Source organism: Haemaphysalis longicornis, unplaced genomic scaffold, assembly GCF_048455015.1.
Source record: "Haemaphysalis longicornis isolate Haplotype H1 unplaced genomic scaffold, Haemaphysalis longicornis Haplotype H1 scaffold_7, whole genome shotgun sequence".
Classification (NCBI taxonomy): Eukaryota; Metazoa; Arthropoda; class Arachnida; order Ixodida; family Ixodidae; genus Haemaphysalis; species Haemaphysalis longicornis.
Window position 1 is genome coordinate 85,647,231 of NW_027526422.1, and position 21,959 is coordinate 85,669,189.

A 21,959-nucleotide genomic window follows, 5' to 3' on the forward strand; every position below is an offset into this window, starting at 1 on the left:
TGTCAATAACCTCTCCCATGACGAGCACCCGCTAAGGGTGTTTCTGCCGAAAAACAGTGTTGAAAGGGAAGGATATACAAGCAAAATTTCACAGCGTTCCACACACACACATAATTACTGATTCACAGCAGCACACATTCTTACCGCGACCTACTTACACTTTCAACGCGCATTAACAAATTCCCAACTCTTTCACATATCGACATATTACAGAGAAAGTGTCTGCCTACAGACAGTCTGCTCCCCTTGCTTTTGTAGCCACAGAATATAACCAATCGCGAGAGTTGTAGGCTCGTTGTAAAAATCAAACACTTTAGAGTTTATTACGGTACTATCGCCGTGTATGCAAGACAGTATGTACCTTTATAAAAACTTTTTTGAGTTAGCGCGAAGCTGGAACTTTGCGTTGAGTTACAATTTCGCGTTAATGCGAAATTCCGATCTCGGTGATATACATGGCCTGAATCAAGCAACTACTCAACACAGTGCCACACCCTTCCAACATCCTAGAGAAACGTAAGGTGTTCAGTCGGCAGCGGTGCACCCTTTTCGCTAGTCAGAATCGGTGGGAGGATGTCGGCACTTGATTACAGTCGGTGCAATCACCTTCCAACGTCTTCAAGTTACCACGAACACAACACGTTTTGGTTTATTTAAAAGGCTGTTTTCTACCGGTAACACAATAGCAATTTTCCCGCCAACTTCAAACAAATAACCGAGGTATTAAACAAAACATATTTAACATTGGAAGCTCTCCAGCCACCTCCCGGCATTTTTTCTATGACGTCACAGAGTCTTGTTTGTGCTATTGGCTGCCGCCGTCCAAAGCCAGCGCCAAGAACATGAATGGGAGATTGCAGTGGCAATTAATGAATGAATTTATTGTTAAAATGGAAAGGAAATACAACCAGCAGGCGTAGTTTGTGTTACCTAAGGATGGACACCGGAACGCTTGCTGGTTTTCCGGTGTCCACAGGTAGACAGGAAAGGGAGGAGAGACAGAGAAAAGGGAAGGATACATATATACGTATATACAAGGCTAATGAGTACATATATATACCATATATACAAGACTAAAGACTCAACACTATATATACAAGACTAAATACTAAACGCTAAGAATACTAAGAGAAAAAAAACCCGCGCACACCCACACACACGCACAAAAGAACAGTGGTTGCTTCCTCTGTCATAGGAATCGATAAAACACGAAAGTAAAACGTGCAGAGAAATCTGCAGCTGAGCATGATTTGCGGGTCGGCGGCTGTCTTGTGTGTGTGTTTGGCGAGCGACGTCCTGCTCGCGCGCCGCTTCGGCAAAGGTGTACTGGCGTCATTTCTGTGACGGATATGACGTCAGTGAAATCTTAATGTATCCCGCCATAAAACACTTTCGTGTTAAAATATAAAACCCGAAAACGAACAACCCGAAGTATAACGTACTCTTTAGTACTAAAGGTTACTTCCCCGCAAGAAGACCCTGTGTGCAGGGGTGCACCCTTTACAGGTCGCTTTCTTCGCTGTACTGGCGTCACTTCCGTGACGGATATGACGTAAGCGAAATCTTCGTGAATCCCGAATAAAACACTTTCGTGCTAAAAAATACAGCCACAGTTCAATTTAACTGGGGAAAAAGCGAAGAGCCTGGATGAGTCCCGAGGCGTAGAGGTCGGAACCCAGAGCCTCATGGCCTCTATTTCCGTTTTATAGTATCACTTGTATGCTAACGCGCAGTTAACGCATTGATAAAGATGTTTTTTTTTTATTGCCGGTCTATGACATATCACTCCTACTCATATATCGTCATTACGGAGAGAAATTTCAATGATCAATATTTCGTGCTTTCTTTCGGTTAAAGAAGGCTGGAATGGGGATGAGTGAGCTTTGAAAGACTAACTCTTTCAAAAGTAACAAACTTGTATTTTGTCTTCATGGTCCCTTTAACCCAGCCAATTTCACACCTTTTAGAGGGGACATAGGGTGTAAAAACGTGTAGTGTGCACTAGCCGCTCACACCTTACCTTCCCAACATTTTTTTTTATGCCAGCAACTCAGACTGTAGCACTCCAGTTGAGTAAATTGCCACAGTGTTTCCTCGTCTCCCGGCGCAAGGACAGAGCAACGACTCCCTCCACTAGCTATGCTCTTAAAATACCTCCTAATACTCCTCGCACCTTCCCTTTCCAACTTCCTTCCTTGCAAATACTCGCTGCTGTATTTACCCATATACTCGTGTCCATTCTAGACACTTCACTCGTTGAACTCTTTCTATCATTTGAGTAAAGGTTATCACATCTAAACTCAGTTATAACTGCCAAAGAGCACAATCATTATTTTATATGCAAAGTATACCATTATTTCGGTGCCGCTTTCGTGCCGTCGCTTTCTTCAATCCAAGATCCTTTCGCGGATCTGAACGAACTAGTTTGGAAATGAATTATTGCGTAAATCTACGGGTTCTCTTTAATCAAGCTGGGTACGATGGAGCTGCTTTATTATCGGTTCGAAAATGACGTTCGTTTCGGCTCGGACAATTTCTCGGCAGGGAACATTATTGTCACTCTCTACACATCGTCATACTGCGCACCTGTGCAGGGGAAGCGCCATGTTATTAACAACACTGCCAACATCATCATCATTACCACATCCACCACCACCATCATCATCATCATCATGTTTGTGTCCATACTTCATCGCAGGTTCGCTTTGTTTAAAAAGGGACAAACGTCATTTGCAACTAGACGAACGAGGTTTTCCCGGTATCCCTTAATGACACCTCAAATTATGTAAAAAGATAGTGATTTTTTTGCTATTGAAACTCATCAGGAGCAAGGGAATGCCGGTATGATATTTTCTCAGAGGCGAAAAAATTTAGTAAAACACACCGGCACTAGGCTCAGACGGAAAGCAAACAAATAATAATTAAAATCTTAAACATTGAAGATATCTCCATTTATAGACCCAGGGCCTTTAACGGAACTACTGAACGTTTTCAAATCACGATAACGTCGCCAAGGTATGAAGACACAATTTCAAAGCTTACGGCTGTTTGAATTTGGAAAGTCCCTTTTTTGAGACGGATTTTGATGGCATTGGTTCGTGATGAAGTCATCTTTGCTGCAGAATAACGCTTGGCGGTGGGTTCATATATCAACGGGTCAGTGTAAAAAGATCCCGTTCAAATTCCTGTGCTTTGAATTACGCTAGAGATAAAGCTCTCGAATTTTAAAAGAAGACATCTGTACTGACACAAGCCTTAGCACAGAAACGACCAGTTTTCGGGGTGCCCAATTTGTGTTCATGAAGGTGCTTATTTGCCTCCTCAGCTACAGTTCCCAATAACGCATGGTGACTGTGCAAGAAACCTGTCGTATATTAGAAAAGTAAGCACCCTCAATGTTTGACATTTCAAGACATATCATAAATTACGTTAGTGGACAATTACCCGACAGATGTTTTGTCTGCTTTGACCGAAAGATTCTTTGCTCATTGAGCATCGAAGGTACATTTTTCTTTGTTTAAAAAATTGTCATGTCCAAGAGACGAAAGCCATCGCGAACAACTATATAAGCAGACACCTCGGAAGACTAAGTACACCAAAGTCATAGATATTTCAACCAATTTACCTCGCTAAGTAAGTGCTTAAGTGTTGGGCGCAAGCGAAACGTCGCATTTCAACACTATTACAATCTCAAAACGTGCACTCAATGGCGGAAGTCGCTGAGTATGGGGTGACTTCCCAATTAAGAGGTTACAGCGTAGGCCCGACTGGAAACATGTTGTACACCTGTCTTTCAACGTTTTTAGTGTTACAGAGATTAGACTTATTCCGTGGCTCGGTTCTCCCCTGCGTGCAAGAAAGGTTTATTCGTCGTCCCGTACGAGGCAGGCAAAGAATTGCAGCAAAGAATGATCCTCATTGCGTCACACATGCCTCGGTCTGGTTTTCGGTCGTGCACCGCATTAGGGAGTGTGTACGTGCAGCGCGCGACGATGTTGGGAGGGCGCGGCAGCAGGTGCAGCGGGCGGAACATGGCGTCTAATTAACGCCTAAAAACACCAAGGCCGGGAACAACAGCCCGGAGAAAGGACAAAAAAACTAAAATACCGGGCTTGACAGCAGCACGGGACTGGCTCGACGCTGGGTTCCTTCGTTGCAGCAACTTTCTCTGGGCGAAATCGTAATTCATTTTTACTATACGGCCACGGCGGCGGGACAAGCGGTTGCGACCGAAGCGCTTCCAAGCGTTGTCGCTCGCGCGCGCGCACTTATGCCCGGCGACCGTGCGCGAGGGGCGGCTGGGTCTGTCACCCAACACTCGCACGCATCAAAACGTGGCGGTAAAAAAAAAGCAGGATAGAAAGAAAGAAGTATAAAGACGGGAGCTAACGGTAACTTGCCCTGAAGGAAAACAAAACGCGAGGCAAAGCGCTTGGGAAGGGAAACGGAAACACGCAAGAGGGCGACGTTACCCTCGGCGACGGTTGGGCGGCCTTCGCGGCTAGGTTGACGTGAGCGTGATAAAACCGCGACTCGTCGCCGCCCGCCATTTACGCCGCCGGTGGAGCCGCCCACCACCTTTTTCGTGGTTCTCGGAAGACGCGCACGCGCTGTTACAGGAATTTCTTTTCAGTCGCCGAGCGCGAAAGAAGAACAATGTTGCGGCGGATGGAAGCGCCAGAAGTGGCTGCGCTCAGGAGGGCTCTTCAGTCGGTGTGCATCGTCCTACTGCTTCAAAGCATCGCCGGTAAGCCGTTGATTTGGGCAACAGTGGTCACTGTTAACCAATGTACAACACTTATGTCCCGTCTGGGTTGTGCATAGACAATCAGCCAAATCAGCGGTTAACATGTCGAAAGAACACGTGACCGGTGGGGCACGGTATAATGACCGGTTTCAGATTCATTTATAAGGGTTCAATTCCCTTGCTGTAGGCCTAGTTGTCCCTATTACGGGTGCTATCAAAAATTGCCCAGAAAACCCTAAAAAATATTTAAAAACTTCTCACAACAGAACGCTTACAGGCAGACTCAAACAAAAGGTCACAATTTCTTTGCACTCGCGCTTTCGGCAGAGACACACCATCGAATTCGATTGGCAACATTTCCTACGCCATTTTGTATAACCTGTGGATCATGTGCATATTTGTGTACAAAACAGTTTAGCTAGCGTAGCGAGAACTTAACCAGCAAATTATTATTGCTCCAAACTGTCGTCCTCATGACCTTGCAGCATTATTTTCAACAAACGATTAAATCACTAGCGACGGCCTTGTTGCAACGAAGATCTGAGCGTTTACGAAAGTGTGAAACTTGCACTCCGCTTATGCATGCAGGTGCAGGGCTTCTGTTCGCAAACAATACCTCGGAAAGTTTGTAATGGCTGTTTCAAGTTGAAATTTCTTGAATCAAACGAGATGATGTCGTCCGCCAGCTCTGGTGTAATATAACTGCAGCAGTATTTTACTTACGTATGGTCGTATAGATGACCACTCGCAGCGTAGTGTTAGTTCAGTTGCTTTAATGAAGTTTCTGTATTTTAAAAAAGCAAAAAATAATAGGGAGCTCTGAAAAGTTGCGATAAAGCATCGTCCAACCTGGACCCAAATTCCCACAATTTGTTTCTCAACTCCATTACTGAACTTAATTTACAGGAGCTTCCCTGACAAATGTGACTTCAATACGCGCATTCTTTTACGTGTTTTTATTCTCCGAGCTGTCGGCCATTTTCTGTACCGTCTGTGTCCCGGGCGCATGATTTTCGACTTGCCGAAGTAACTAATGCTTTCGCAATTAAAGGATTGAGTATCATGTGAAAGCTTTCTTCTGCACCACGCAAGAACAGAGTAGGAGCTCAAAAGGATGTATTATGGGGCTAGTTGATGATGCTTCATATTGCATTGCGCTATGTATACAGACAAATAGGACGCTAACGGGACTGGGACGAGGTGCATCGGCATCGTCCCAGTCCCGTTAGCGTCCTATTTGTCTGTGTACATATATAGCGCAATTCAATATGAAGAGTAGAAGACACCAATCCACCAAAGAAGATGTAGGTGCCAGCGTTGGTGAATTTCCGTGAACCAATTTCTTGCAAACTAGCTTTGAAGCGTGTTGGTCTCGAATAGACTTCCAAATGGAGGATTACGCGAGCTGATAGGGCCTATACGAGAGCTAAACGCGGCTAGGTTGTGCTTGACAATGGTCCTAGTAATGATTACGCATTAAAATAGACATTTGGGAAGTTAGCAGCTTTTACCGATTTAATGATGGCCCCCAACTTATTGCACGTCTAGAGACCTTGCCCGTGGTATCATGTGACCCAGCGTATACGCCGCGTCGTCAGCGAGAAGACATATAACGGCGGAGTTCGAACGTGTATACAGACTGCCAGCTGCACCGCGCACGTTCGACCGCGAACACTTCTTGTGAAGCTAATGAATTCAACAGCAGCTGCGGCAGCGTTCGTCTAGCAAAATAGCGGAACATTCGTCATCTACTGACCCACCTGCGCCTCCTCGGGGCGGTGGCCGAGCAGCGCTTTGGACACGACGCGCGCGAGAAAGCCACACCCGCGCGTGTTGCCCTCATCACAGAACATGACCTACGCTTGGATGGAGGCAGAAAAGAAAGCCTGTCCGTTCAAACGTACGCATGTCACGGCATCCGGATCATCATCGTCATTACGAACGCCTTACTGACCTGGGCTACGAAACGCTTGTTTGCCTGAGAGAGAGTTTCTGATCACGGTGAGGCGTGAAGCAGGGAGCGGAATCTTTCCTGTCATGGTTGTGGATGACGAACAGGCAGACAGAATATCAAAGTTTTTCCTTGTCTGGCTTTATACGTTTGTCCCTCTCCTCATGACGGCGGAAGACGAAGACAAGGTAGGAATCTTTTTTTTTCCTCTAAATCTGGTGCTGCCTCCTTTTAATATCCACCACGAGAAATTACCCTAGAGAGAGAGAGAGAACAATCTTTAATGAAAACTGGCGATGTCAGCCCAGCTAAGATGCTTGGCTTGCTACGCCAGATGAGTGCGATGACGATGATGATTATAATGATGAAGAGGAATACATATGATTTTAACTAATTACAAAGTCTCATCAAAACTTGTGTCCTTTAGGTATGCCAATAAGGCTTTCGTTGCACGAGCGGCACGTTTGGAAGAGTTCCAAGGACCTAATACGTCCCTCAGTTCTAGTTTTGCGGACAGCGGCCGGCCCAGGGACACTGCGAGAGACACTCTTTGTGTAGTAAAGCGCACACAGTCACATATTAGGTGCTGGAGGTCTTCACGCACACCACACTGTGGGCACAGAGGCGAGGGAGACTGGTTGAGTTTGTAGCAGTAGTATCGCGTGTAGGCGACGTTCAACCGCATGCGGTGCAGTACTGCTTCATCATGCTTAGATAGTCCAGGTGGCATCTTAAAATTACAATGCGGGTCGATAGAGTAGAGGGGTGCGTAATTGCGGGATGCGTCTGCCCAAAGCGATCGCTGCATGCTCCATGCCACACTGGATGCAAGGGCTGAGGCATCTTTGCGAGAAAATGGCACCGGTATTTTTGATCCGCGTTGGTCATGCGCTGTAGATGCTGCAACGTCCGCCTTCACATTTCCAGTTATCCCGCAATGGGCAGGGAGCCACTGAAGTGCTATTTGATGATGCGCTTGCTGAGCTTGAAGATGTAAAGCTTGTACATCAAGCACAAGCTGATCCTTGGGGAAAGACGCCAGACATTGCAGTGCAGCCCGAGAGTCCGTGAAGATGGCCCACGCGCGTGCCGGCTGCTCGATGATGTGAGCCAAGGCCATCCGCAGAGATGCAAGTTCGGCAGCCGTAGATGATATTTTGTGGCTGAGCATGGCACTGAGGGTGGTGCGGGACGAAGGTATCCACACTGCGACAGTGGATGATGTGGATGACACCGATCCATCAGTGTACAGATGTGTATGACCTCCGTATGTGTTGTACATATATTCAAGAGCAAAAAACCGTAGAGCGGCAGGTGGAATATGCTCCTTTCGTGTAATTCCGGGCACCGTGGTCACTATTTTCATGGGCGGGAACATCCAGGGCGGGTGGAGATGAAGTGATGGCGGCTGGTAATGCTGCGGCAGGAAGTCGCACACTCTATGTGAAGGTCGCCAGTGAATATACGAGACGCAAGCGAATATACGCGGTGCAAGAAGATGAAGGAACCCTTGGAGATGAAAAACCAACAAGAAGAAAGAGCAACCAAAACTTTATATTCGATGATGGAACCCTTGGAGATGAAGTTGAAAAACGAACAAGAAAGAATAACCAAAACTTAATATTTGGCCATGTAGTTGTAACCGTGGCAACCTGAAATGACGAATCCTGTTGCAACTTTGCAATCAGCACCCACCGGATGTAGTGGCGTTGCAAGAAACGGAGATGGAAGACTTCAACTTTGGCGGATATCACGACCACGTAGCTGAATAAAGTCGAAGAACCTCCATATTGACGAAGAGTCGGCCAATGGCGCAGCAACATCATGTTGCCCTCCGGATAGAGCATAACCTGGTGGAGATTGTACTGAAGAAGACTCAGCGGAGTCTCTTTGACCTTAACGTGCACAGCCCACCGAGAGACCATTAGAAACGCTCCGTCGGGAACTTGTGAGAGCCCTGTGGAAGGTGACTTTAATAAGCCACATGTAGCTTATGTTTATCCCGACACCTAGCAAACAGGGGAGGCCGTGCACAATGCGGCCACGCGCCACAACGTTACCCTACAACCTAACAAGACGGAAGTCCCAACACGCAGTGACAACAGCGTGACCAGAGACACGTGCCCGAACCAAAGCCCACAGTGGATGCATATGGATGAGAACTTGGGAAGCGACATCCACATCGCGCAAACTACCATCCCGCACTAAAAAACTGCTCTTCGAGTCAGGCCATCTAAATTCACAAACTGGAATGCATTTTGTTTGAAACAGAAAGGTGAAAGAAGTCCTGAAGATGAAGAAAAGTAGACCAAGAACGTTATGGAAAGGCAGCCGAGGTACACCAAGACCGTCCAACTCAAGAACGTCCTACTGTAGACACGCCGGAGTAGACCCGCATCTTCTACACTCATGGGAGGTGCGTAAAAGGCTGACAAAAATGTGGAAGCAACAGAAGTGCAACGAGAATCCCAAGAACTGTGTGGCTAATTGCGATCACCAGTGAGACGGAAGAATACGCAGCAAGGCTGGCACATCGACATTGACATCAGGCGTGGAAAAGTAGCAAGGCACACTAAGCAACACGAAGGATGGCTTGAAGATGGCATGGGCCATTCTCAAGTCTCTCTTGGGCACGACGGAGGGGAGGTAACAACCAGGCAGCACATCCAGAAGCTGGTGCGCAAGCAACTTTGCATGGAGAAAGATATCCAGCGAAAGATCATCGCCAAGTTACTGGGTAATTGTAAAGACGAAACTACCATCGACACAGAACCAACCACCCATAAAATACACCCGAACCAAGAACTTGATTGACGGTTTACCATAACGTGGGTGGAAATCGCCTCGAGCAGGGAATCAGCTGCCCCAGCAGGAGGACGTCGCTGCGAACATTTCCGTCCACCCTCGTCACATATTCCACTCTACGAAATATCAATAATAAGGCACTGTGGGATCTCGGAGGTAAGGAGAGTGATGACCTGCTGGCGCATATCAACACGTTCTGAGAAGAGGGAAGACTACCGGCTGAATGGAAACACGCCGAAGGTACAATGATTCCCAAGCCTAAATAAATCAATCGAACTATAAAATATGCGGTAAAAATCTTTGACATCGTTCGCAAGAAAACTCTACGAAGACAACGTGCTGAACAAGGTTCACACCATAGCTGGGAGAAAACGGTCATTTTTCTACCACCATGTAGCTATCAACACAGGGTATATTGCTGCAGCTCAAGGAAAAATTTATCGACCAGCTTCAAACGCATAGCAAGAGAACCATCCTCTTCGTTAACGTAAAAAGAGCATTTGACAACTGCGAAGGAAATTTTGACATCCGTGCACCTGAGTTATAGCCGTACGGCTACTTTTCAAGTGGATGTCGAATTTTTCTTCGAAGAAACTTGATTGATTGATTGATTGATTGATTGATTGATTGATTGATTGATTGATTGATTGATTGATTGATTGATTGATTGATTGATTGATTGATTGATTGATTGATTGATTGATTGATTGATTGATTGATTGATCACAGGCTTTAACGCGCCGACGCTTAAAGCTCGCTATACAAGTATTTTATTGTTTTTATTTTTTCGTGATGTTTATCGGCCTTCACAAAGGTACTGTAATGCTGTATCCCTCGTTTTAATCGCATTGTACAGTCGTCATTGAGCTGCCAATTTGGCTCCCTGGCCCCTTCAAGCTGTAGCAACAGCTTTCTTGCCAGGGAGACCATCGACATTGTATTATGTTAAGAGGAAAAACAAATTTGAATTTGGATTCGAATTTGAACTTGACGCAACGCAGGCGATGAGGCGCGCGCCGTAGTGGAGGGCTCAGGATTAATTTGGACCACCTGGGTATCTTTACCGTGCGCCGAAATATCGAACACACGGGCGTTTATGCTTTTCGCCTGCATCAGAAAAGCGCCCGCCGCGGCAGGGAATCCAAACCGCGACCTCGTGCTCAGCAGCCTTCGCAGAAACTTACGCCACGTTGGGGAGTTCCCCTATGTCTAGCCGATCAGCATTTCACAACGTAGGCCACGACGTGATTCCTTTCCGTTTGACTAGTCACGACTATAAAAAACGCTTTCCGAACTACGTACCCGCCGCGGTGGCTCAGTGGCTAAGGCGTTGCGCTGCTGAGCACGAGGTCGCGGGTTCGATTCCCGGCCGCGGCGGTCGCTTTTCTCATGGAGGCGAAAAGCAAAAACGCCCGTGTGTACGAGAGTTCGGCGCACGATAAAGATTCCCAGGTGGTCTAAATTAATCCGGAGCCCTCCACTACGGCGCGCCTCATCGCCTGCGTTGCGTCGGCGCGTTAAACCCTACAATCAATCAATCAGCTCTCCGAACTACGTCAAAGACTTCCTAATGAACAGCACTGCGACGGTAGGTGTTGCGGACCTGCGAGCAGACGAACTTAATGTGCCAAAAAAAAAAAAAAACTATGCGCGGCGCCGTCGTGTCATTTTGGCTTTTTATCCTTGCCATGAGCTCCTTGCTGAGAAACTCAAAACATCAAAGAAATTCACCATGCGCAGTACGCGTATGACCTCACCGTCTGGACAACAGAGGTACCGGCAGGGCGACAAGGCAGCAAAAATGTGCACTGCAAGAAGCAGTTAACAAAACTGAGGAATACCAATACCGAAGCATAGCTTTTGTAATTCGTAAAGCTTTCAAGCTAGCAATGGGATTATCACCAACATCTGCAAAGTTACTCAATATGGGTGTCCAAATACCTGGGTAGAGGCGCAATCAATAAACTGAGGCAACTAACGCTAATCATTACGCGCCGTGCCTTACTAGTGCAGTTACGACACTAGTGCTGCTAGTGTCGCTATACTAGCGACACTAGTACTGCACTAGTGTCGCTACGACGTCGTATCGACGCTAGTGCAGCTACGACACCATCCCGGACGCATGCTCTCACAAATACGAGAGACGATAAGACCCAAACGTTCGCAGGGACATGCATCCACATTACGGCAACGAGCACCGGTCGGCAAGGAGGTTACGTAATGGGACACGTGAAGAAGCACCCACAAGCCAGTTTCTCTCTTCCAACTCCAAGATGCTCTAGCTGCCCGCGATCCGACGCGGCAGGCAAACTGAGGTGGAGCAGACGATGTGTCGTCTGCTCGTGATGGCGCTGCACGTACGTGCCCAAGAACGCGAAGCTAGAACGCTGATAATTGCTATTGAAGACGATAGTCTTTTTTGGGACCAGAAATTTTGGTCTGTCTGTATGTCTGTACGTCTGCCTGTCTGTGACTCGATTCAGCCACCCGGCCAAAGCAAAAGAATGCCTGCGCAATAGTCTTATATAGTCACAGCTAAGTCTACTTGTCTTGGTCCGGTGTAATGTTCATACTTGTCAACATTGTTGAAGAAGAACAAGACATTACGGAAATATGAGACAACAAATCAATACAGAAGTGATATTTGCAGTGTTCCTTTATAAAAATTCAAACATGCTTGACTTTTGCGAAATTAAATACTTCATCAACTTCAGAAAAAGAATTCACTCCGCCGTCGCCTGCTGTCACCCGCGCCACTATAGCTTCTGGCGCCATTTTAAGAAATCAACCGGCAACAGTTACGCAAGGTTCCACTAGATAGGTTCCACATTCTGCTTGCAACGCACGTGGAGTAGGGAAACGCGGTTCCATAAACGTTGAAGTAGGGCGCCTCGATTAACGCGCGTCTTCGCCGTACGGCAGCGTTCGCATCGAGACACCCGGTTTGGAGCAGTAGAACGCGCAAAATTTAAAATGATTTAAGCAAACATTTGGCGTCTTTACCTTGGGAGGAGCGCGACGCAAGATGAACAACATGAGAGGTGAGCGGTAAAGCGAAGGGAGGCATTTACTTCGCAAAAGCCGATAAAGACTATCGTCTTTTGACGTAATTTGCAACGAAAGGAGCAGATACGCGGCCAATTTTTTGGTTACTAATTGTTACAACCAATGTTTTATTTACAACGTCTGTCAGAGTCATTGCGAAATTCCTCGACTGCGTCGAGTACTATTGTCGATGCACCCAACCAGCCTTTTAAGCGTGTATCTAGGCGTCCGTTGTAGAGGCAGACGGGAAGCTGTTTTAACGCGTATCTTGATTGCGTCTGAACACGTTCTGTGAAGTGTGCACTGGCAGGTTGAAATGAGCTGTTTACCTCACACCTCACATGAACTGTTTACCTCACACCTCACATAGCCGGTGTACGACGAAACGATGTCGCATCTTACGACGATATTCACACGCCAATGTGCAAACCGCATTACTTGTACTTCGTAATTTTGTTCAAACGAACTTTGGTTCAAACGTACCGCGGTGACGAGTTCAAACGCACTTTCAGGCTTTCTAAAGGAACGTTCAGCAGCTCGCTACGAAACGTCACCCTTTTTCCCGTAATCAGTACAGGGACCGCCAGCAGAAACAAGCAGATAAAACCTTCGCCGTTGCACTTACCTATTTCGGGTCGCAAGCAAGCATGTGCACCACCTGCAAGAAAAAGAACCCATCTCATTTGCTTCACCGAGCGGTCGTACAAACATTTTCTTGACAGCTTCCAAACGTCGCCATTTGTATATACGTACCGTCAGACGCGAAAACCTGGTGTCTTCCGTAAAACACGGGCGCCCCGTCTTCGTCACAGGCCGGATACACCGGCGTCTCAACGCCGTTGACAATCGCGAAATGCGGAGGAACACCAGTCAACCCTGCCATTCTCGCCCTGAGCAGACGATCAACTCTATGGATCAACTGATGCAAAACCGAGCGAGAAGACGCGAGAACGCCAACGAGACCGCGAGACTGCTTTCGCATGCGTCGTCTGCACCATGCTCGCCTTTCTATCGTCTGCTAGCTGCTCGTCGCGAACAGTGAGAGCAGTTTGGGCTAAAGTCACTAAAACTAGTTCCAGTTCTAGTGGCTTTAGTTTGGGAACTACTTCCAAGTTTCAGTGTCTTTAGTTTGGGCAGCTTTGTGCTGCTCCCTGGTGCAAAACAAATACGACTGAACAGTTCCGGGACTGGTGGGCGGAGCCAACGCTGAGCTGCTCAGAGCTGCTTCGAGCAGACAAATAAAGGAGACCGCCTGCTTTCCGTGTTGTTTCAGTGTGGACCTCGGCCACGAGCTCTTCAGTCGCCCCTCCCGCTGCTGGAGCTGGAGCCGCTGCTGGAGCTGGGGCCGCACACGGAGCCGCAGCCGGAGCAGAAGCCGCGGCCGCCACGAACGGCACCGCTGGCGCCGCCGGCAGGGCTGGAGGCGGGCACCAACACAAGTGCACAAATGCCAAGGTAACGCATATACGTGCGAGAGGCAATCATGAGGTCCGTATTATACATGCATGAAGAAACACATGTCAAGCAATGACACTGCGCTGTTCTTGAATTTTTGGATACATATTGCCGCGAGCATATTTTCTTTGTTTCTTTACAAGCGCCTTGCCGCGGAAAACTATCTTATCATTTTCGAGCCGAGCGCGACTTCGCTTTTTTTGTCATGGGCAGCGACCGGCAATCTTGTTTTATAGGCAGAGGGCTTCACCCCGTCGACGCTAACCTAGACTTTCCTTCTTTCGTCGGCAATGTTCTACCGGGAGGCCGTTGTATGGCACCACCGTAACTTTAGAACTCTACGTCACTTCAGCCAACAGCGCCGCCCGTGGCGAAGAGAGAGAGAGAAGAACTTTATTTATAGATCCGGCAAGATGTAGTCAGCGGCCACGCAGGGCTCGCACTACGACTCTAGTGTGATTGGAATAAAGTCTCTTGTCACACCGGGCCTTGGACTCGAGGGAGGGGGGTGCCTTGACAGGGGTATTTGGGTCCCGCTGCCGGTGAGTCCGGCGTGTGGTCTCCCGTTCTCCTCTGTCTTGCCAGAGCCTCCTCGAGTTGCTGGATCGCCCACTTTTGCTGGTGGTAATTGTCCGAGCGAATGCACCGCTCTAGTCCCTCCGGGAGCGGGTCTCCTGGCACCCCGGCTCCCGCCACGCAGTCTTCGGCTTCCTCGCCCCGCGCGGGATCGCCCGTGTTAGCAGTTCTTCCACACCTAGTGATGTGGCACAGAGTCGCGAGTTCACTGTCACATACACTGCACACAGCACTCACGAAAAGTTCGGGACACGCGTGCCTGGCCCACGCGGGAGTCAAAGCACACTTCACTTGCAGGTGTCTTAGGAGCACCGTCTCCGCTCGAGAGAGGTCTCGATGCGGGTTCGGGTACTCCCTCCTCGCCTCCCGATGTCTTCTGAGGATATCCCCGTAGTCCGTCAGGACGGCGCTCGTTGCTTCTTCGTCAGGATCCGCGGTGACTTGCGTTTCGCCGGCCCGGCACATGGTGAGCTCGCGGGCTGCAGCGTCTGCGTCGTCGTTGCGGTTTTCGACGTTTTCCAGCCGGCCCATGTGAGCCGGAAACCACTTGATGGTCGTTACGGGGCTGTGGGCTCGCGGATCCCGCGAGGCCCGTCCGAGTCTCACGATTCGTTCCGCTCCTTCCCATACCGTACTACTTGCAAAATTCCTGATCGCCGTCTTTGAATCGCTCAGGATCGTCTTGACGCCGGGTGTCGCCAGCGCCAGGCCAATCGCCGCTTCCTCGGCTTGGCCCGGGGTCTTCGCCCTCACCGACGCGGCGTTGATCAGCTCGCCCGTGGACGATCTGACCACCGCTACGGTGAAAGCGTTCGCTGTAGTCGGGTACTTCGCCACGTCCACGTGGGCCGCGGCGTCGTCGTGTCTGTAGATCCTGGCCAGGGCTGTCGCCCTTGCTAGGCGCCTTTCCCTGTCCCTCTCCGGGTCTACGTTCTTCGGCATAGGGAACACGATGATACCCCTCGCCTCCTCGTCTCCGAGCGGTATTCTGTCGCTCGTGTCGCTGTTCTCCCCTCCTTTGGGCGGGTTGATGCCAGCCATGTCGAGGATGCTCCTGCCCGTTCTCGTGCAGCTCAGCCGCACCAGTTGGGACATGCGTTGGGCCTCGCTGATCTCCGAGAGTGTATTGTGCACTCCCAGATCCAGCAAGGCCGACGTCTTCGTCCCCGGGAGAAGTCCCAGGGCGCTCCTGTACGCTTTGCGTATGGCTGCGTCGATCTTGCCCTCCTCCGATCTCGTCCATCGGTGGAAGGCTCCTGCGTATGCGACCTGGCTAACGACGAAGGTCTGCAGAAGGCGCAAGAGCCCTCGCTCGTTCATGCCGTTGTATCTCGACGACACTCGCTTAACCAAGCGGGTCGTTATTCCGATTTTCGTGATCATGTTTCTCAGCGCCGTGGTGGTGGTTTGGACACCGTCCACGTGCATGCCGAGAATCTTGATGCCGGGGACGTGCGGGATGAGTTCGCCGTCTTCCGTTCGTAAGGCGATGTTCTTGGCCGCCTCTTGCGCCGCCGTCTTCCTGTATCGCCCCGGTGGCGGCAGCACCAGGAGCTGCGATTTTTGCGGTGAGCAGCGCAAGCCTGTGCTCGAAAGAGCGGACTCCACCGCTCTAACCGGCTCCTGAAGGTCCGATTCGATTTTCCCGTCGCTCCCTCCCGTCACCCAAATTGTGACATCGTCTGCGTATATGCAGTGACGAACGTCGGGGCCCAGCGCCTTCAGCCGTTTGGCGACCTCGATCATCACCGTGTTAAATAGGAACGGCGAGATCACTGAGCCCTGCGGTGTTCCTATGCTTCCGAGTCTTCTTTCCTCGAGCTTTCTGTCTCCCAGCGACAGTCTTGCCGTGCGATTCGACAAGAAAGCGCGGACGTAATTGTAAGATCTTTCGCCCAGGCCCAGACGAGAGAATTGCTTGAGGATTGCCGAGTGTTTGACGTTGTCAAAGGCCGCCTGAAGGTCTAGGCCCAGGATGGCTCGGTTGTCCTTGCCAGGGACGCCTCCCGGGGGGTCTAGTACCTCTCTCTGCAGAAGTAGCATGGCAACTTGCGTCCCCAACTTCGCTCTGAATCCGAGCATCGTGTCGGGGTAGTAGCCGTGCCTTTCCATGTAGTCGTTCCACCGGGCGTTGAGGACGTGCTCCAGGACCTTGCCCACGCAGGACGTGAGCGAGATCGGTCGCAGCCCCTCTATACCCGGTGGCTTGTTCGGCTTTGGCAGGAGAATTGTCTTGGACGTTCTCCACGCCTTGGGGAGAGTTCCGTTCCTCCAGCACTTGTTAAAATATATCGTGAGCTCCGTGATGGATTCGTCGTTGAGGTTTCGAAGGGTCTTGTTCGAAACACCGTCCGGGCCCGCCGCCGACTTGCCGTTGAGGGCTTGCGTCGCCCGACGTACCTCCCATTCTTCAATGTTCCGGTCCAAATGTGCGTTTGGAGGGCCATCGTAGTCCTCTTGTTGTTCCCTTTTCGTTTCCGGTAGGTATCTGTCGTTTAGCTGTTTATGCATTTCTTCTTCTCCTAGCCTCCTGGCCGTGGTGTGGAGAATTTGTGTCATGCGCGTGCTCTGGAACTCTCTGCCCTTGGTCTCGTCCATGAGCGTTTTCAGGAGTTTCCAGGGGCTGCTGCGGTGTAGTGCCCGTCTATCTTACTGCACAGCGCAGACCATTGTAGGTTGCACAGTCGAGCGCTGTGTTTCTCTATCTCTCTCCCGAGCTCCGCGATGCGCTTGCGGAGCTTTTTGTTGTGTCGTTGTCGCTTCCACCTCATCTGTAGCGACCGTCTGGCTTCCAGGAGGTGCGCTAGACGCGAATCTATCGCTTCCACCTCCTCGTCCGATTCGATGGTCTTCGTCGTGTCCTCCGCGGCTTTCTGGAGGCTTTTGATCCATTCGTCGATGTTTCTTACGCGGCCCGGCTTGAACTGCCTGAAGGCGTCCCAGTCCACAATCTTGTGCTCCTTGTTGTTACCTCGTCGGCCCTTTTCGTGGGCCAGCGGGATTTCCACCTCTAGTATACAGTGGTCGCTGCCGAGGTTGTGGCCGGTGTTGTTCCACCTGGCCGCTCCTCCCTCGGGAACCAGTGCGAAAGCCAGGTCTGGGTTAGTGTCGCTTGCTACCGACGTTCCTACCCTCGACGGCTGCGTCGGGTTCGTTAGCAGGGTGAAGCCTGCATCCGCGGCGTCCGCAAGCAAGTCCCTGCCTTTGGCCGTCGTGCGTTTGTACCCTAGCTCCAGGTGGCTAGCGTTGAAGTCGCCGCACACCAGCGCTATGGCATTGCCCGTGCCGGCCATTTCTCTCTTGGCCAGCTCTTGCGTTGCTCTGATCTTCCCAAACAGAGACTTGAATTTCTGTTTGCGATCGTACGGGTTACTATATACGTTCGCCAGCAGAAAGGACGTCTTGGTCTTCCTGCTTTCTCTCCGGCGTGACGACCCTTTGCCCGTGAGGATTATCTCCGTTACGCAGGTCTCCATCGCCATGTTCTTGTCCCCAAGAAACTGTGGGTATTCCGTGTATGCTAGCCCCTTCCTGATGAGGGTGCATACCCCTTGTGCTGCCCCTTTCCCGGCCGTCCGGTTGGAGGGGGGGCAGAAGTGCGATTTGTATCCCAGGAGCTTTGGTTCCTGCTCCATGTGGGTTTCCTGTAGTGCGATTATGTCTGGCCTCCTGTCCGGTTCCAGCAATCTGATGTGTTGCTGTAGGACCGCCCTGCGGCGTCGGAAGCCATTGGCGTTCCAATGCCATACTCTTATTGAGTTACGACGATCCATCGTTAGTGTTTGGGAGGACCTCGCGTATTTGACGCATCATGTTGTCGAATTGACACGTCACCTGCTTTTGAAGCTGCTCAAACTGTTGAGCGATTTGCTATTGCACCAGTTGGGTACACCTCTGGATGATTCTCTGCTCCATAGCGTCGAGATTTCTGTCCCATTTCTTGTAAATGATCTCCAGTCTTGCGATTCTGTTGTTTAGTCCAGCATAGCCTATCGGGCTCCGGGCTATTCTTATGCTGTGTGTGTTCTCCTCGGGCTTTACCGATGACGACTCTCCGTCCTTTTCGCTTTCTTCAGGAATGATCTCCTCCTGAATGGCTGTTTCGTTTCCGTTCGCGGCCGGTTCTAGCTTCCCTCCGGAACTTCCGCCCTTTCTGGCCTTCTTTGGTCTTGGGCGCATAGGAGGTTCCTCCTCTGACCCGTCTGTGGAGTCTTCCTGAGTCTCCATGTCGCCGCTTTCATTGTCCAGCTCCCCCTTGCGGAGTTTGGCTATCAAGATGTCCTGTTTGTTGATGTGTTCTCGTTGTTGATGGATGGTACGCTGTAGGGCCTCTGCAACGGCCTTCATCTCCTGTAGCTCTCTTTGGATCTTCGAGAGTTCCGTCTTTGTTTCTCGGGCTTCTTCTTTATTGTCCGCCACCTGGCTCTTTGCCATATTCTTGTTGTTTTTGCCTTCTGCCGGCACAGCTGCTGCCGGAGGAGTGCCTCCTCTCCCGCTGTCGGGTTCGGCTCTCTCCCTCCTGTCGCTCTTGGAAACCGAGCGTGGCCTCTGGGCGGGGCCTGCACTCTTGTCCCTCCTATTGCGCGCGTTCCCTTCGGCTATGACGTCAGCCCACGTCATACCCTCTGGCCTACTTTTGCTCTTGCTCCTTCCCCTTTGTTGCTGTGGGGGGGCTTCTCGAATCTTCTCCGGGTTTCTGGAGCTTCTTTCGATTTGGCGGGAAAAGGTCGTTTCCTTTTTCATGGCCATCTTGCCCGTCGCCATCTTGTCTTCTCGCTTGTTCTTCTCAGCCAAGCGAGCCCTTATCTGTGGCGGGACCTTGAACTTGTTCTTGCAGCTTCCTGCTCCGGTAGGGTGGGCTCCACCGCAAAGCTTGCATCTCGGTTTGCAGAAATTGACGTGTTCTTCATCGGGGTTGTTCCGCCCGCATGCAAAACACACCTTAACTTGTGGCGTTGGACAAACGTCTCTCCTGTGCCCGACTTTCCCGCACACTTCGCAAACCTCTCTGTGTTGCCTGTACAACGTGCATTTCGCTACTACTCCTTCGTACTTCACGTAATACGGGACTTTATCTCCGTCGAAAAGTATTACCACCGACTCGGTTCTACCGAGCCTGTGGGCCGCCAAAATTTTGGGGTTCTGCTTGTTTACGAGACTGCGAGTGATGTTCTCTTCCGTCTCGTCTACTCCTACGCCGCTAATCACACCTCTCGCGGTGTTTTCTGGAGTGCACTTGTAAGCGTATGCTTCATACGTGCGGTCTCCCAATACAATGTTTCTGATCGATCCATATCTAAAGGATCTCTCTTCGCTGGGTGTACTCAACACTGCAATGTTCTGTGCGAAGTTCGGGGCGATCGAGTCGTCCTGCACTTCTTCCATCGTTAGTCCCGCTGCTTTCGCTACGGCCGCTCTTAGCTCAGAGAGCTTAACGTTGTTCATTGCGAGTCCTCCTCGTGGTCTTATCACCACGCGGTGTTCGCTTCTCTTGGCGAAAATGGGCATTCTAGCTGCCTTTGCCATACTAGCGTTGACTTTAGCGACGTATTGAGCTTTTAGCTCATTTCGTCTCTTCTCTTTAGCTTTAGTGATCAAAGCCGAGGCTGCCCTGCCTGGCTTACCTTCAGACGGCGATCCTCGCTGCGGAGAGGTTCCCGTGCTCGTAGTGGCTTTCTGGCGTCTTCGTGAACCGACAACGATCCACCCCGCACACGAGTTCGTTGGATCCCGGTCATAGTCAGAACACAGAAAGTCCTCGTCGGCACCGTTCCCGGTAGAAACACCGTTCTCGAGGCTCGTCGAGGCGGATTCCGCTTCTCCTTGACCGTCGATCTCCGTTGGCTGCCTTCCGCGCTTACCGGTGGTGGTTAGGCCTAGCTGGCCTGTACCCCGGGTCTGCGCGGAAACCTCGTAATTTTCGGCTGACAAAGTATCCATAGCTTGAAAAGGGCCCTGGATCACTTGCACTTCTCCACCTTGGTCGATGAAGACTTCAGGCGAGGCCATCAAGGCCTCGGACTGCGTTTCCCCGACCGAGCACATGGCCGGAGCACGTTGGCGACGTTAGGCTTAGCGGGGTCGCCCCCGCCTCAGCCACTAAAACTGTCCTAATTACTCTAAAAATGGGTCTTCCGACCCAACTTAGGTATCAAATTGCTCCACTCACTTAGTAGAAAGAGCACCTGACAAAATTATTTCACCTGGGATTGATGAACCGCCGAAAAAGAGCATTCCCTGCGGAGCCGATGTGAATCCCGTCCGAACGCTCCGGCGATCGCAGCGCCGCGATCGCCCGTGGCGAACCGCTCATCAGTGGAATCCGGTGGCGGTCAGCGCAGCGTAGTTGTACATGGCTTTGTGCCGTTCTGCTGCGGAACGGTTTGCAAAGAGTAAATAACCACAAGGACTTCTTTCAGATCGGCAAATCTTGAAAGTAGAGGCGAACTTTACGAGGCATGCCATGTGTATGATTTACGCCCACACTCAATAATTACCAACAGCAGACGACGCTCAATGCGCCGAGCGGGAAGTCAAGCGGGAAGTAGTCCGTTCGTTCGTGCAAACTTTTCATGCCTGCATGCAGCTTGGTGTATCGAGGAATATATTGCTGCTAAATGCTTCTACAAAGCCGCTGTGTGAAGCCGATTCAGGAATGCTGCGGCGCTGGCCCTTCACAGTTGATGACGAAACGGCGCCGTGCACAAGCGAAAGACAAAGTTGGGGGGAGGGGGGGAGGGGGGGGGGTTCTAGGATTTAGCGCAAACAAGAAATTGTGATATAGGACGCTCCGTAACTTCATTAGCTACGGTAGAAACGTGTGTAATTTCGCAGGAATACGTTTACTACAGCCATCGAGAATCATTTACAGTATAAATACCGCATGATAGTAGAACGTTATTGCTTGTCGTGGAAAAGCATTGCTTTATAAGACTTGCAACTGTTTCTGGCTAGTTGGTTAATGGTTTTTCAAAAAACAATACCTGCGTTGCTGATGGACAAGAAACAGGAGGGCGCCAAAACTGTGCCCTCAGTTCCACAACTGAATTCTGCGGTCAAGTTTTACAAGCTGTCACCTACGCTTGAAAAATCATGCACTCCTCCGTCTAACAACGGTGATGGTTTATCGCAAAGCAGCCACTGTAGCAAAGCTTTCTCGTGTAGGTTTCCTTGGTTGCCCTCTGGATTTAAACGATGACTATCTGAGCTTTGAATTTGACCAGCACGCAGTTTGGTCTTTTGATCACAGCGTCTTTCACTTTGACCCTTTCCCATTCTATTTCGCACGAAGAAAGAATTCGTGTTAAACTGTTGTCATCGTTAGGCTGAAAGGTGCATGATTTTGCTGTTTAATTTTGCACTTCCATGACCCCTCTCCAA

The 21,959-nt window shown here is 50.1% G+C and overlaps 1 protein-coding gene across 2 annotated transcripts in view; it reads left to right on the top strand.

The window, feature by feature from the left end:
- The first annotated feature begins 4,282 nt into the window (after nt 1–4,282).
- Nucleotides 4,283–21,959, top strand: part of LOC144144562 (uncharacterized) — a 30,767-nt gene continuing 13,090 nt past the window's right edge. Inside the window, exons 1-2 of one of the 2 annotated variants that reach the window (XM_077676072.1) lie at nt 4,283–4,747; nt 13,822–14,003. In XM_077676072.1, coding sequence (XP_077532198.1) covers nt 4,657–4,747; nt 13,822–14,003 — 273 coding nt within the window. In that variant the 5' untranslated portion in view covers nt 4,283–4,656. Of the gene's footprint in view, nt 4,748–13,243; nt 13,587–13,821; nt 14,004–21,959 lie in introns of those variants that run through there. The other variant, XM_077676073.1, reaches the window with a different exon arrangement.